Source organism: Carlito syrichta, unplaced genomic scaffold (assembly GCF_000164805.1).
Source record: "Carlito syrichta isolate Samal-C Ts95f unplaced genomic scaffold, Tarsius_syrichta-2.0.1 Scaffold148222, whole genome shotgun sequence".
NCBI classification, from domain to species: domain Eukaryota; kingdom Metazoa; phylum Chordata; class Mammalia; order Primates; family Tarsiidae; genus Carlito; species Carlito syrichta.
Genome location: NW_007092318.1, coordinates 461,836 through 477,744, shown reverse-complemented (window position 1 = coordinate 477,744; position 15,909 = coordinate 461,836). Strand labels below are relative to the sequence as shown.

The window sequence follows — 15,909 nt, the reverse complement described above, 5'->3', positions numbered from 1 at the left end:
AGCCTCCCAAAGGCGCGGGATTACAGGCTGAGCCACCGAGCCCGGCTTGGGTCCTACTCTTACCTTGGGAATTTATTGAGACTTTCTTTGACTAATACATGGTCAATTTTTACCAGTTCCGTGGGTCCTTAAAAGAAATTGTCTTCTGTGTCCATGGTATAGAGTTAGACATATATTTTTACCTTACTAATTAGAGCGTCCATAGCCTGACTTTTTTCATACTTATCTGCCATGTATTAAGAGATGAACATTTTAATTACATTTCTATTTCTCCTTGTACTTTTTCCATTTTTGTTTTGTTTTGAAGGTTTGTCACTTGATACAGTAAGATTCACTGTTACATTTCTATTGTGGCTTATATTCCTTATTAAGTGTCCCCTATGTCTAACAATGCTTTTGGTCTTATTTTTTGTTCACATTTACATGGTATGTTCTGCTCATCATTTTTCTTTCAATGTTTTTTACTAATTTCTTAGATGGACTTATTTTATACATCACAAGCTTGGGATATGTTTTTAATCTAAATTAGGGGCATTTTTCTTTTAATAGGTGAGCTTATCTCATATTTATTGACTAAAATAGATGTGTTTTGGCCTTAAGTTTGTTACCTTAGTTTATCTTTTGATATACAGTCTGTTTCCTTTGGTCTGTGTTTTAGGCCTTCATTCTGATAACTTGAAAGGTCTATGTGTGTTTTTAGATCTTGTAGTGTTTACATTTATTATCTTATGTGCTATACTATTCAAGTCTCTCTCTCTCTCTCTTGAGTTGGCTCACTTTAGCCTCAACCTCTCAGTCTCAGAAAATCCTTCTGCCTTAGCCTCCCAAGTAGCTAGGACTACAGGCACATGCCACCATGCCTAATTTTTTTATTTTATTTTATTTTATTTTTTTTGTGGGAGTCTCACTCTGTCGCCCAGACTAGAGTGCAGTGGCCGCTCCCGGCCACCGCAGCCTCGCGTGCTGGGCTCTGGCGATCCTTCCGCCTCAGCCTTCCGAGTGGCTGTAATTACAGGTCCGTGCTACCACGCCCGGCTGATTTTTTTTTATTTATTGTAGAGATGAGGTCTCACCAAGTTGCCGAGGCGGGTCTCGAACTCGTGGGCTCAGGCAATCCACTCACCTCAGCCTCCCAAAGGCGCGGGATTACAGACTGAGCCACCAAGCCCGGCTTGATTTTTTTTTTTTTAATAGAGACAAAGTCTCACTATGTTACCCAGGATGGTCTCAAACTCCTGAGCTGAAACAGTACTCCCACCTTGACTTCCCAAAGTGCTGGGATTACAGGCATGAGGCACCATGCCTGGCTACTTCTTAATTTATCAACTTCAGGCAGATTCTTTCTGTTAACTATAAAGTTGAGGAAATTAGTACTTAGACTTCCTGTTTTTACTTTTCCCACCTGCAATTATTCTGTTAGTTCTATTATATCACAGTCTGTTCAAGAATCCTAATTCTACACTTGCCTAGCCTTAGTTATTCCATTTGAAGTGAAAAAGGGTTATGGTACATTTGTTTTATGTACATTTCACTCAGATGGAACTGTTTCCCTAAATTTCTTCCCTACATAGCTATATATCTCCAAGTGATCCTGTTTCTCTGAACAAACTCTGACAACGCATCCTCGCACACCATCTCTTTCCAGTCTTGAATTCTCTTGATTTATCTTAGTTAATTATTCGTGTCTTCCTTGATTTGATGCAAATTTCATTATATTTTGGCTGAGTTGATATTCTTCATAGTTTGTGATTTCAGGTTGTGGCTATTTCTTAGCATCAGTAAAAATGAGGTTTTCTTCTCCTTTTAAAAAAATTGTACATAATTTATGTTGTTTTTAGTTGGTTTTAAAGAAGAAACTGAAATGCAACTTATTTTACTGTACTACTTTTGATGGAGTCTTAACTGAATAACCAAAAGATAAGATATTGTCATGTGTGGTATATTTTTCATAAAACCATTAACCGTAGAAAACCAAAACCAAAATCACAGACGAACATTTAAAAAAAAAATAAGCCTGTTACCTGCACAAAATATCCTTAGCTGTTGAACTGGTGATATAAGTTGCAAATGAGTGGTAAACAGGTCAACAAATGCTCCAGGATATATAATGAAGAGAAAAATCCCAAAGCCATTAAATCGAACTTGTTCCCTAAGAAATCACATAAGAAAAAAGAATTACTAATGCTATTGCATTTCTCAAATTAATAATGTATATAATCTTAAAACTTCCTACTGTAATTCAAATTCTTGCTTACGAAACAAAAAGTCAAACAATTATACCAATACTATATATAAAATCATAATCTTGTAATAGTATACAAATTTGGCTATTTGGGAAACTGAATTTTGTAAAATAGGGCATTCTGAAATAGACTTATAGCTTCAAAATCTTTAGAAACCAGTATGTTGAGCAATAATGGACACCAGTCACAATATACAGAAATGGTAAATAATTTTATGAGAAATTAAATTAAATACATGTTTATGATTTACTTTGAATTATTTTCAAAAGAAGATACAGAACAATATTTCAAGTAAATTATCGAAATATTTGTTTTCTTAGCAATTATAAATAATGGTAGGACATTTATCTAAGTATATTCCTATCAAGCTAATATTGAGTAAGTACATTTAAAATGCATAATGCTCAGATTGTCTTTAAGAGAATTACTTTTAATTGCTTCATTTTCCAAAAATGAATATTAAACTTTTTTTTTTTTTTTGAGTTGGAGTCTCACTCTGTCGCCCAGACTGGAGTGCAGTGGCCACTCCCAGCCATGGCAGTCTCGACCTGCTGGGCTCCGGTGATCCTTCTGCCTCAGCCTTCCAAGTAGCTGGAACTACAGGCGCACGCTACCACGCCCGGCTAATTTTTGATTTTATTGTAGAGATGAGGTCTCACCAAGTTGCCCAGGCGGGTCTCGAACCCGTGGGCTCAGGCAATCCACTCACCTTGGCCTCCCAAAGTGCTGGGATTACAGGCTGAGCCACCAAGCCTGGCTGAATATTAAACTTAATATAAGCCTCATAAGACCAAACAGCTACTCTAAAAAAAGCATCACCTAAATATACTGTGCTGTCTCTTAATAGTAAATATACATATATGACAACTGTTTTATTATTTTCTTGGCATTTGGGATTAAAAAAATACCTGTTATTTTAGAAACATACTTTATATTATTAACATGTTAATAACGATATGTCTATATGTAAAACCCTAAAGCCTGAACAGCTAAAAACAAGGAAGGAAAGGTTAAAGATACTTTTTTTAAAAAGGTAGCTGCCCCTTTAAAGCACTGTTGTGCACACCTGTGTAACAGTATATGCTCTGTCAAGATGAGAATTTATTGCCAGTCAATATACTCTTGCTCATAAGCAACTGAAAAGAAATACAAAGTGATCACATCTTCTCTAAAATAGCGGTTCACAACCTTTTCACTGGTCCACACACCCAAAGGGTAAAACACATTCCGGACAGCATGCTTGGGGATCATGATAGTAATTATTAGCATGGGTAATGGGGAGTTGTGATGTACACTGTCCCTAACACAATTTTATTAGTTGAGTAGGCTTTTAAATGCACAGGTTTAATTATATATTTGGGTAGTAGAGACCAATAACTGGGCATGATACTCAAAGCAAATCCCAGGTCTTACTCTCTTCTTATCTATCTGCCACTTGGATTTCTAGACAGGCTATGATACTTGTTAAATCCAGTGTTTTCAGTTTTATTTTTCTAGCCAGCAGAGGACATAAGCAGAAGTAAGGAATTATTTCTGCTGATAAACCAAAGAAAGTTCTAAAGTAACTGAGTTCTGAGTGCAGTGGTTATCATTCCGACCCAATAATGAATAGAAATATTAACTTTCAGGATTGGATTAAAAAGAACTTTGAAGTACCATAATATAACCAAAGCTAAGGATAGACTCAAATTACAGATATGCACATGGCTAATTGGGCATATTCATCAATATATTAATCTTCCTTATAAAAGAGAAGCTACCTCAAAGTACAAGTGATAGACATGTACTGGGCAATATCAACAGACAGAAAAATAGTGAAGTATCAAATATAGCAGATTTTAGTAATAAACTCCTAAATAAAAGCTTTTTTACATGTAGTAGAAAGAAAAAGGTAAATATCATTACCTAATAGCTGCTATCCCATGGCCAATTTCATGTACAACACCACTAATGAGAACTGCAGCGAAGAAATAGGTCAGTTGATTGACGGGTAAATTTATACCAGGAACCTGTTCATAGACACAATATGGCAGTAATTATCAGTGAGGGTGCAGGGGACCCCCACTTGGGCACCAAGATACATGATGTTCATTCTGTATTAAAGCTTAAACCTCCAAGCTGAATGTTCTATAAACTAAAAGTAATATGACTATCAATGGTCCACTTTTCTATTTCTATCATAATTAAAAGCAAAAACACCAGTTTTTCGAACTACGTAGTTTCTCTGAAACAATCAAAACTTCAATCCAAAGAGAATAAGAAACACCAGGTTAAATAGTTGAAACTTTAGCTTCCTGAACTCTTCACCGTGGGAAAGGAAGAGGGAGCCCAAGAGAGTGCCAGGGAACGCGGGGTCATAGTGAAGGAGACAGCAGCTGATATACCCTCAAGGGCTGACTGTCCAATTTGGGAATTCTTGTTAAAATTCCTAGTCCTTCTCTGAATTGTTACTATAAGTTTCCAGGTACTTATGTTGATTAATATGGGACCCTCCTCCATATTCTCAAGCTGTAGGAGAGTCAGTGATGAAAGCTAGTGTAATAAAAGTGCCTGCTCAGTGTGGAGCATCATATCCCTCACTCCTTCTATTTTGTCACTTTGTCCATTACAGTGGCTAGAAAAATAGTGTCAAAGAGATACATATATATTAAAATTGAAATCTGATGCAGAAATTAAGGCATTTGGAACACACATGTTATAAACTCATGAAGCATAAGTTGTCTTGCAATTATGTGATCCTAAAATGTGCATGTATATATCATTGCATACACAAGGGAAGTTTGCTATGGTAAGAGCTGCTCAGTAAAATTTTTTTTTTTTTTTTGAGTTGGAGTCTCACTCTGTCGCCCAGACTGGAGTGCAGTGGCCGCTCCCGTCCACCACAGCCTCAACCTGCCGGGCTCCGGCGATCCTTCCGCCTCAGCCTTCCAAGTAGTCAGAATTACAGGTATGCGCTACCACACCCGGCTGATTTTTTGATTTATTGTAGAGATGAGGTCTCGCTGCCCAGGCGGGTCTCGAACCCGTGGGCTCAGGCAATCCACTCACCTCAGCCTCCCAAAGGCGCGGGATTACAGGCTGAGCCACCAAGCCCAGCTTCAGTAAATTTTTTTAGATAGCAAAGATATGTTCTCATAAGATAAATAATTGCTCCCAAGTTTATGTTATCTGTTAAAGGGAGACTCTATAAATTAGGCTAAGTGGGGCACATCAGGCTCATGAATACAATTACATACTGAGCATCTATTCCTCACAGTCCAGCAGTTGGGACCCAAAGAGTATACTTCTGGAAGAAATCCCTTTTTCTTTTATAATTATTATTTTATATTCATTGTAAAATGTTTAAAGTAGAAAAATTAGAAAACTCAAAGGAAAATTGAAGCCTATAATTCTGTTTCCCTAGCATAAAACAACAAAAAAAATTCTCAATGTTTTGATATATGCCCTTCCAGTCTTTTCATGCACACATATTTTTAAAAGTTTTACTTTAGCTCGGTGACTCAGCCTGTAATCCCACGCCTTTGGGAGGCTGAGGTGAGTGGATTGCCTGAGCCCGCGGGTTCGAGACCCGCCTGGGCAGCGAGACCTCATCTCTACAATCAATCAAAAAATCAGTCGGGCGTGGTAGTGCATGCCTGTAATTCCGGCTACTTGGAAGGCTGAGGCGGAAGGATCGCCAGAGCCCAGCAGGCGAGGCTGTGGTGGCCGAGAGCGGCCACTGCACTCCAGTCTGGGCGACAGAGTGAGACTCCAACTCAAAAAAAAAAAAAAAAAGAAACCTGTCCTATCACTTAACCATATCACAGACATCTTCCCATGAGTATTTTCTGGTTCGATATGTTTGTTTTACTTTTAAGTCAAAATCACCCAGGCTAGAGTGCAGTGGCACACTTATAGCTACCACATCCTCAACCTACTGGGGTCAGGCAATCTTTCTGCCTCAGCCTTCCAAGTAGCCATACTATAGGCACACACCACCATGACTGGCTTTTTAAAACTTTATTGTAGAGATGACGTCTTGCTAAGTTGCCCAGGCTGGTCTTAAACCCCTGGGCTCAGGCAATCCCCTCACCTCTGCCTCTCAAAGTGTTGGGATTATGGGCGTGAGTCACCATGCCATGCTCAGTATGACTTTTTTTTGAGTTGGAGTCTCACTCTGTCAATATGATTTTTAATAGTTACATAGTATTCTAAGGAATGGATTGCTGGGTGTTTGTTTTAAAAATTTATGCTCTTATGAATAATGTGATAAAGATATTTGAATACATATACCCAAATATTTTGGTGTAATAAATTTTTAGATAAGCATAGTTGTTACGGGCTCAGGCACTGGAGATATATTACTTAGGTTTGAGGTCCTGTCTCCAATTAGCTAAATGACCTTGGGGAGGTTGGCATTATTCCTCCAACACTTCAATTTCCTCAGCATTAAAAGGAAATAATGATATTTGCATAAAAGGGTAATTTTAAGGACTAAACAAGCCCATCTTTGTCCAATGTCTGACATTATTCCTCAAAGAGGGGACAACATGCTATTACACAAAATTTAAAGGATTTTGATACATATTATCAAACTGCTCTCTAAAAGCAGAACCTTTCATAACCTTGGGCAAACGCATTTAATTCAAATCTACAATTTGATTTACATTTCTCTGATCGCTATTAAAACTGAACTCTCCCCCTACTTTTGACCATTTTTTGGTCTTCTGTGAGTTGCTTACTCATGACCTGACTTTTTTCTCCTAAAGTGCTCACCTTTTTCTTACTGAAGATCACTTCATATATCAGTATTGGTCCTTTGTAATACATGGCACAAATGTATTCCCCTTTATGCCTGCCTTTTAATTTAATTTTGCTTTTAATTTTTGATATATAACAAAATTTAGGTAGTCAAATCTATTAGTATTCACATACCACCAGAACAGAACCCCAATATAAACTATGGGTGGTAATGACATGTTTATGTAGGTTTATCAACTGTATATGGGATATCCCTGTTCCTTCCTGTTAATTTTGCTGTGAACTTAAAACTGTTCTAAAAAAAATAAAGTCTTTTTAAAAAGACGCTACTATTATATAAAAAGTATTCGTGTTTTCTACCACTAGTTTTAGATTTCTGTCTTCCTCATTTTGTGTTCATAACCTGGGCCAGGCACAGTGGCTCACGCCTGTAATCCCAGCACTTTGGGAGGAGAAGGCCAGAGGATTACCTGAGCCCAGGGATTCGAGACCAGTCTGGGCAACTTGGTGAGATCCTGTCTCTACAATAAACCAAAAAATTAACCAGGCGTGGTGGCATGTGCTTGTAGTTCCAGCTACTTGGAAGGCTGAGGCGGAAGGATTGCCTGAGCCCAGCAGGTCAAGACTGTGGTGAGCAACGAGCACTCCACTACACTCCAGCTTGGGTAACAGAGTGAAACTCCAACTCAAAAACAAACAACTTGGGTTTTTTTTTTTTCTTTCAAAGTCTTTTATGATTTTAAGTTTTGATTTTAATTCAGCTATATTTTTGTGTACAACAGAGGAATCTCACTTTAGTCTCTTTTAATAACTGAAGATTCAAACGCTTAGATTATTTTCTAAATTCCATTAATTCCAAGTTTCCTTTTCCTAGCTATGAAACTAGTTTTTTTTTTCCTTTTTTTTTCTTTGAGTTGGAGTCTTACTCTGTCACCCAGGCTGGAGGACAGTGGCACACTCCCAGCCACCACAGGCTCAACCTGCTGGGCTCAAGCGATCCTTCCGCCTCTGTCTTCCAAGTAGCTGGAACTACAGGAATGTGCCATGATGCCCGTCTAATTTTTTTATTTATTATAGAGATGAGGTCTCACCAAGTTGCCAAGGCTGATCTTGAACCCGCGTGCTCAGGCAATTCTCTCACCTTGGCCTCCCAACATGCTGGGATTATAGGCATGAGCTACCACACTTGGCCTGAAACTAGATTTTATAATCATCATTTTAATATATGAATAACAATCTAATAATTTGATCACTCTTCAATTAGATATTTTGATTGCTTCTAATTCCTCATAGTAATAAGTAATGGTTAGGTTAAAGGACTTGATGAATACTGTTTCTTCTATATTTGGAAGTGTTTCCTTAGGCTGGAGTCCCAGATGTGGAAGTAAAGGGTCACAGGATAAGGACATGCTTATGAATGCTTACGATGCTTATTATCGGAAATTCTCTTTACTCAGAACCTAATGAGCAATTTTTTAAGAACATCATTGTCACTTTTTCTATATATCTATTCCATTCCTAAGTTGTCAGGCATCTGTTCAGTAGTTTTCTCTGACTCGTCTAAATTTATGTACTTAAGATTGTCATACATACTATCTAAATTACAAAACATCTTGGTTACCTTACCTTTATTTCAAATAAATCAGTAAGCTTGATTCAATAGGATATTTGTTCCTTCTATTTATTATTTTCTGGATGTAATAATGAGTGAGATAAGGTAAGAATTTGAGCGTAAGACTAAACCAACAGATGGTAGGTCTTATTTGCTGGCAATAGCACACGAATGCCCATCTGTCTCTGCCATGATTCACACAGGGTATTAGATGTACCAGAAAACTGAATACAGAATACTCTAAACAATACAGAGTGCCAGGGTTTAGGGAATTAATACTGAACAAGGCTGTAGGGAATTATAAAGCAAACACAAAGTATATTCTCTAACCTACAAGAGCTCGTATCAAAGTTGGGAGACAACATTCTTAATTTTATACATAAATATGCATGGTAGACTACAGAGGACAGCCAACTTCTTAATAATTCTGAAGCACAGTTTCCTAATAGAGTTGATATTTTTGTGAACACTATGAACAAACTGAGAGGCAAAGAGAAGGAATAATTTCTTATCTAAACAACATTTTGCCACTTTAATTCTAGCAGGCAGATAGGCCAGTAATAGTATTTCCTCCAACCAGCTTCTTTCTCTCCTATCCTCCTTCTTGGCAAACAATAACCAGTTGTGTAACCTGAAACTCTCCTTCGCCCTCTAGCCTCACATTCAATTAATCATCAAGGTCTGAGAACTCCACTTCAAAAGATCACTTGAATCTATCCCCTTCATTCTCCTTGCCACTATTTTAGTTTGGATCTTTATCACTTCTAACATAAATTACTCCTCATAATTGGTCTCCACATCTCCAGTCTAACTGACTTTCATCCAGGTGGCACAGACTTGCTATCTAGAGGTAAAATCAAAACTTGTTAGACTGGCCATTCATAATCTAGACCCCACCTATATCTTCCATCTTATTTCCTTCACTATCCTGTTCTCTTGTCTTGTAGACACAGGTGAAAATTACTTATGGTTCCTTGGATAATTATTTGTCTTTTTTAAGAGGAGTAGAGCATAATATACATAGGCTCTAAGGTGAATGATAATGGATCTACTAGTCACTAGCTGTGACTACAGGTAAGTGATTTAATGTCTCTGTGCCTTGATTCTCATCTGTAAATCAGGGATAACACTAATACTTACCTTTGGATTTCTGCAAGAGTAAAATAAAATGGGCACAAAATCCTCACATAGGAAGTGCTGCATATTAACTAGATTTTATTATTATTGTGGTTATTCCCTCTGCTTTTCCATATTGCATTGTTCCTTCTATTACTGAGATGCTCAATTTCCATCTTCCTTTCCAGGCTATGTGGACTCTCCTCATCCTTCTCTTGAAACTTTCCCCTTATTGCCTTCTCAATGTCAAGCACACATTGTACTCTTTCCCTCTGTTCCCACAGCAGCTGGTACAATGTCCAGTTGTAGCACAATCATAGACGTGTTCCTTCTAAATTAAAAGCTCCTAGTGCTAGGATTGGATTTTGTTCTCCAAAAAAGCAGGACCAAGCACATGGCTAGTAGGCAGAAAGCACTCAGTAAATGTTTGCTGAAGAAATAAATAATCTCTCAGCCGGGCTCGGTGGCTCAGCCTATAATCCTGCGCCTTGGAAGGCTGAGGTGAGTGAATTGCCTGAGCCTGCGGGTTCGAGACCTGCCTGGGCAACTTGGCGAGACCTCATCTCTACAATAAATCAAAAACTTAGGTGGGTGTGGTAGTGCGCACCTGTAGTTCCAGCTACTTGGAAGGCTGAGGCGGAAGGATCGCCGGAGCCCAGCGGCTCGAGGCTGCGGTGGCCGGGCATGGCCACTGCACTCCAGTCTGGGCGACAGAGTGAGACTCCGGCTCAAAAAAAAAAAAAAAGAAATAAATAATCTCTTCTAAGGACTCACCTGGTGAAACTTTTTAACCTCTAAGAAAGTGTTATGACCATAGGAAAGATTCTTTATTGTTCTCTTCTAATGACTTCTAAATCCCCCCAGTGACCCAGCCTCGTAGAGGTCACAAAAAGATGAAAAAAAAAAAAAAAGCTGTTACCCTTAAAAAAGTTTATTCCATTAATAAGAACTTGATTAAAAACATAATATCCATGACTCATGGAAATGGGAAATAACGTAAAAATGTAAAATAAAAGTGAGCCAATGTAAAGCCTCTTAAAACTCTGGAGACATGAAATCATAAGGTGTAGGTCTACACACGAGCTCTAAAGTGAGAATTATAGATAGGTTATAGACAAAGAATACCACTCAGCATATTATTTTCACATTAAGAAATCCAAGTGACCATTCAGAAAGGTCTTTTATCTTTAATTAAAAAGATATTATTGGTTAGAATCTGAAAACCAGGAAGAGGAAAGGGAAACACTTTGCATAGTATCAAAATACAATTTATTTCTACATTAGAGATATCTTCAATCAGCATGCTTACTCCTTGAACATGAAAATAATTTAACATCTTAAGAAAACAACACAAATTAGATTGAATATCTGTGTAATTGCTGAAGTCTTGATAGTGTTCATTTGGTCTCTTTTACTACTACTACCACTACTACTACTACTACTACTACTACTACTACTACCACCAAATATTACAATAATGCCCTGCTAATGTTTTTTGCTTAAGCAGATAATTTGAAAAATTTTGAGACTTTTAATTTGCTTTCATATTTATATTATGGATATAGAAGTTATACTAGATCAGAAGAAGTATCTTGTTTCTCTATTCCAACAGTTATTTAAAATGAAAAGAAAGCACTTACCACAACTTGTAACACCTGTTCATTGTGAAGAGAGGAAGAGGATGAGGAAGAGGAGGAAGAGGAAGATGAGGAGGAAGAGGAGGAAGAATAAGAAGAGGGAGAGTCAGCCATCATTTGTGCCAAAGTCTGCATCAACGTTTTTCCAAGGAGGAAAAATGAGCTAAACATGGCTATTACACCAAACACCATTCCAAAATTGAACCTGTCGAGATGAAAAAAGAATCACATAAATGAACAATTTCTCACAATTTATGGAGTAGCAAATTCACTGACCAGCCACATTTAATAGTTTGAAAGTAATGGGTAAAAGATTTCAATAACTCTGCCTCTTTTTTCTAGCTGAATTTCAATTATTTGACCGAAGCATAGACACTGGTTTCTTTAAGCAGTTCTAATAATTTTCAATTCTTTGATAACTAAAGAGGCTAAGTATCATTCCCAATGATAAAGTTTGTTTGCTTTCATGAATTTGCTCATTTATATAACATTGTTTTGGCCTTATTCTAATATAGCTATGAATGCTCTTTTAACATTATAGATATCCATCCGTTTTCATCTACCTATTCTATTGTCTGCATCATATTTTAGCTTTGTGATAAAGGAGCTTAAATATTAACATGGTAAAATTTAATGGTAGCTTCTACTGTTTTAATTATCAGAAGCTACTTTTGTATAGTGGGGATAATCTGGATAATCTGCTATGTTTTCTAACTTTGACAAGTTGTGTTTTTCAAAGAACTTGTCCAATTAATTTAAATTGTCAAATTTATAGGCACAGAATTTCTCATAAAAGTCATATTATTATGCTTTTTTTTTATTGTAGAGACGAGGTCTAGCCATGTTGCCCAGGCTGGTCCTGAACCCATGGGTTCCGGCAGTCCTCTCGTGTCAGTCTCCCAAAGTGCTGGGATTAAAGGCATGAGCCACCATGCCTGGCTCCACATTATTATGCTTTCAATGTCTATAGAATCTGTTGTATTGTCCCCTTTTCAATTCTGAGTTTGAATTACTTGCTTCTTGTTTTCTTTATCAGTCATGGTAGTAGTTTATCAATCTTTTCAAAGAACCAACTCTTGGCTTTGCTGATTTTCTCTACTGTATGTTTTCTATCTTACTAATTTCTATGCTTATCTTTGTTATTTCCTTCTTTCTACTTTGTATGCTTTGATTTGCTGTTGCATTTTCTGCTCTTTGATGATCTGGTTGTTTACTTTTAGTTCTGACCCATTTTGAATTAAATTTTTAACAAAAATGGAATTCAGACCAGGCTGCCCCGCTCTACCCTCTCATTCTCTTACAGAATATGTTAGTATCTTGGGTGTCCCAGAGATCATCGTAAACCCCTTAACCAGAAAATACCATAAATATCTTGACTTTTAATGCATGCAAACCCAAATCATACAATTCCATAAGTTTATATAAAATCAGTAGGTTTTAATACTGTCAGTATTTTAAGACTCAGTAGACTGAAAAATGATGAAAGTAGTTAATTTATTAAGCTATTTCTCATGACAATGATTAACTTAAAACAAAAAAGAATACCACTGATACAGCATCCTTGCTTTCCGCCGTCCCCAACTGTAAAAGGCACGATTGAAAACAGCAGTTTGCCATCTTATGTGGAACGGGGAGATGCTCAATCCGTTGTTTTCTAGCCAGTCTTCATAAGAATGCTTAAAATAGACAGATGACTAAGAGAGAAAGAAAAGTTCTACATCACTCAACTTTGAAGAACAATTTATAATGTATAAGAAAAAAAAGTAAGTATTTCCTGGAGGAAATCAAGATGCTGACTGCCCAAATGTTTATAATCTTAAAGCTTTATGTTTTTTCTTCAGAATATTAAAAGTCTCAGACTAGCTGCTCCACTGAGATTAAAGTCTAGCAATCTATGGCTCTCAGGTCAAACCTGTCCTACAGATGGTTTTCATACAGCTTGTGAGCTAAGAACAGTTTTTACATTTTAAAGAGACTATTTAAAAAGGGAGAAAAATGTGACAGGGACCCTGTGTGGTCCACAAAGCCTAAAATACTACCTAGCCCTTTACAAAAAATTTTCTGACTCCTGCCTAGAGCAATTTTACCCAACAAAACTCTTATACTTACAGTCATCTCATTTTGGACTAGCTATTCCAAAGTCTCCATAGCCATATGTAGCTAACAGCTACCATACAGGATAGCAGAGGTCTAGAAGCCTTGTGTTACAATTTTAAAAGACTCCCAGCCAATCCAAGAGAAGAGGCAGGTTTGTTAGAATCAATGCTTTCAATCTTCTGAGCAACAACCCTAAGAGGTTAGGCTGTCTTTGATCATGTAAAGTACAAAACTTTTAAAGCCATCTTGGTCTCAGTAACAATTCTTAAATCTTTGGGGTTGTTGGGATAGCTGCTTATACAAAGCTTCAACAAGAATTGTATTTTTAGGGAAGTCTGAAGTCCCTGACTGATGTAGGATTTTGGATAACATAAAGCTGTGTTATATACCTGACAGTTACAGTAAGCATAGTAAGCACTGTCATACTGATGCCCACTCATGTGAGAAACTTATCTGTCCTAGAAGGAAATTTCAGCCCTATCATAGTCATAAAACATGACCTAAGTCTGAATATAGGTATCTGTTTGCTTTGGATCTGTAATGTTCTCTGCTCAGTCTTCAGGTTTGTTTGTTTTTTGTATCTGCTTGTTTTCCAAGACAAAAGAAAATGAAATGACACACCCAGCAGATGCCTACTGTGGAAATTCTAGGGAAAAAACCATTGGTGGAACAGCAGACCAAGCTGGAAGCAGAGAAGCTAAAGGTACAGACTCCAGAAAGTTGAGGTCTCTCCATTACCCAGGACGCTATTCTGAATGAGTGTTACGGCTTTTGCTCAAGGGATAGTGCTCTCTTAGGGAGTAGGGGCTGTCGCTGAAATTAGCATGACATCTTGATCACCTCACACACTTGTGAGTAGAGACCGTAAAGGTTTGAAAAGTTCTTTTTATTTTGGATTTTTTTTTCACATATGCACCATGAAGAAATCACGTGGTTTTTTTTGGCTTTTTTTGAGATGGTCTTGCTATGTTGCTCAGGCTGGCCTCAAACACCTGGGCTCAAACAATCCTCCTAACTTAGCCTCCTGAGTAGCTGGGACTACTGGCATGAACTACCATGCCCAGTTCATGTGGCCTTTTCAAACAAAATCACTGGGGCCTGTACTGCTTATGACATGTTTAAGCATCATGCCAAGGACTTTACATCAGCACTTCTCAAATACAAACAGGTGCAGTGGAATCACCTGGGATCTTGTTACGATGCAGCTTCTGATTATGTAGGTCTGATTATGTAGGTCAGAGGTGAGGCCTGAGATTCTGCATTTCAAACAAGCTCCCAGATGATGCCAGTGCTGCTGGTTCTTGAACCTCGGGATGAGTAGCAAGACTTTATGTGGGAACATGAATGTAATCTTCTCTATAATCTCAGGAGATCCTTTTGTTATCATCCCTATTACCCCTATTTAAAGATGAGAAACCGAGGCACAGATATTAATTTACCAAAGGTCACAATGGCTAGGAAGTGGCAGAGCCCAATCTTGATCTAAGGAGTACACTGTATAACCTCCTGCACTTTACAAGTTTAAAATGCAAAGAATACAAAATTTAAATACAAAGAAACAGAAGTCTCATTTCATTTTATTGTTAAATCTAAAAGACACCATACTATAGTTTTCTATTTAAAACGTTATTCACAACATGAAGATTTTGCTATTCATAACTGGAATTTATATCCACCATTTGAGAATTTGTATGATCTTATTCCACACATATGATTACTCCCACTCCCCCAATATTCACTTCCAAAAGGGTGCTTGAAGCATGTGATCAGACAACTGTTCCTAATTTTTTGCTACCCTTCTCAAATAACTGAAAAATGGACCATGCACCTAGGGTGCGTGTTGTGTGAAGAAGGGGTACAAGGTGCAAATCAGAATTTGTGTAGTCAGAAACTGGTTATCTAAACCCTTGCTACTTGAATGTGCTACTCTGAAGCACGGTCTATGAACCAGTAATATCAGTAGCACTTGGGGAAAGCACAGGAATGCAATTTTAGGCTTTGCCCCAAACCTGCTGAATCAGAATCTGCATTTATCCGGAACACCAGATGATCATATGCACTTTAAAACTTGAGACCACTGATCCAAATCACAACTTTAGATTCATTCCAATATCAGAGTCTCCAGAGGGTCGTGACCTTAAACACAATGAGGGAACACAATGTCTTTTCTAACCGGGCGCTTTATTTTTCTCCCAGGTGCACTGACGCAGTGGGGCCCGGCAGGGGCCTGGCCCTCCCGAGACCACCACTGACGCCTCCCCGGCAGGACCAAGGGCTGAAGGGCCTGCACCGCCCCGCACTGCGACGGTGGCAGCCGCGCAGGTCACCACACCCCTCCCGCAGCCAGCAGTGCTTTATGTACGCCACGGGCCGATGCACCACGCGGAAGGCCACACGTGGACACCGGCCACGCAGCTTTCAGCCCGGGAGGCGCTAGGCAAGGGGAAGAGAAAAGAAGGCCTAG

The 15,909-nt window shown here is 38.1% G+C and overlaps 1 protein-coding gene across 2 annotated transcripts in view; it reads right to left on the bottom strand.

Annotated features, from left to right (window-relative positions):
• Positions 1–15,909, bottom strand: part of MBTPS2 (membrane bound transcription factor peptidase, site 2) — a 44,653-nt gene that overhangs the window by 28,381 nt on the left and 363 nt on the right. For both annotated transcript variants that reach the window (XM_008050516.2, XM_008050517.2), the window contains exons 2-5: positions 12,894–13,042; positions 11,352–11,553; positions 4,149–4,252; positions 2,022–2,149 (exon numbers count right to left, since the gene is read on the bottom strand). In XM_008050516.2, coding sequence (XP_008048707.1) covers positions 2,022–2,149; positions 4,149–4,252; positions 11,352–11,553; positions 12,894–13,042 — 583 coding nt within the window. The remainder of the gene's footprint in view (positions 1–2,021; positions 2,150–4,148; positions 4,253–11,351; positions 11,554–12,893; positions 13,043–15,909) is intronic.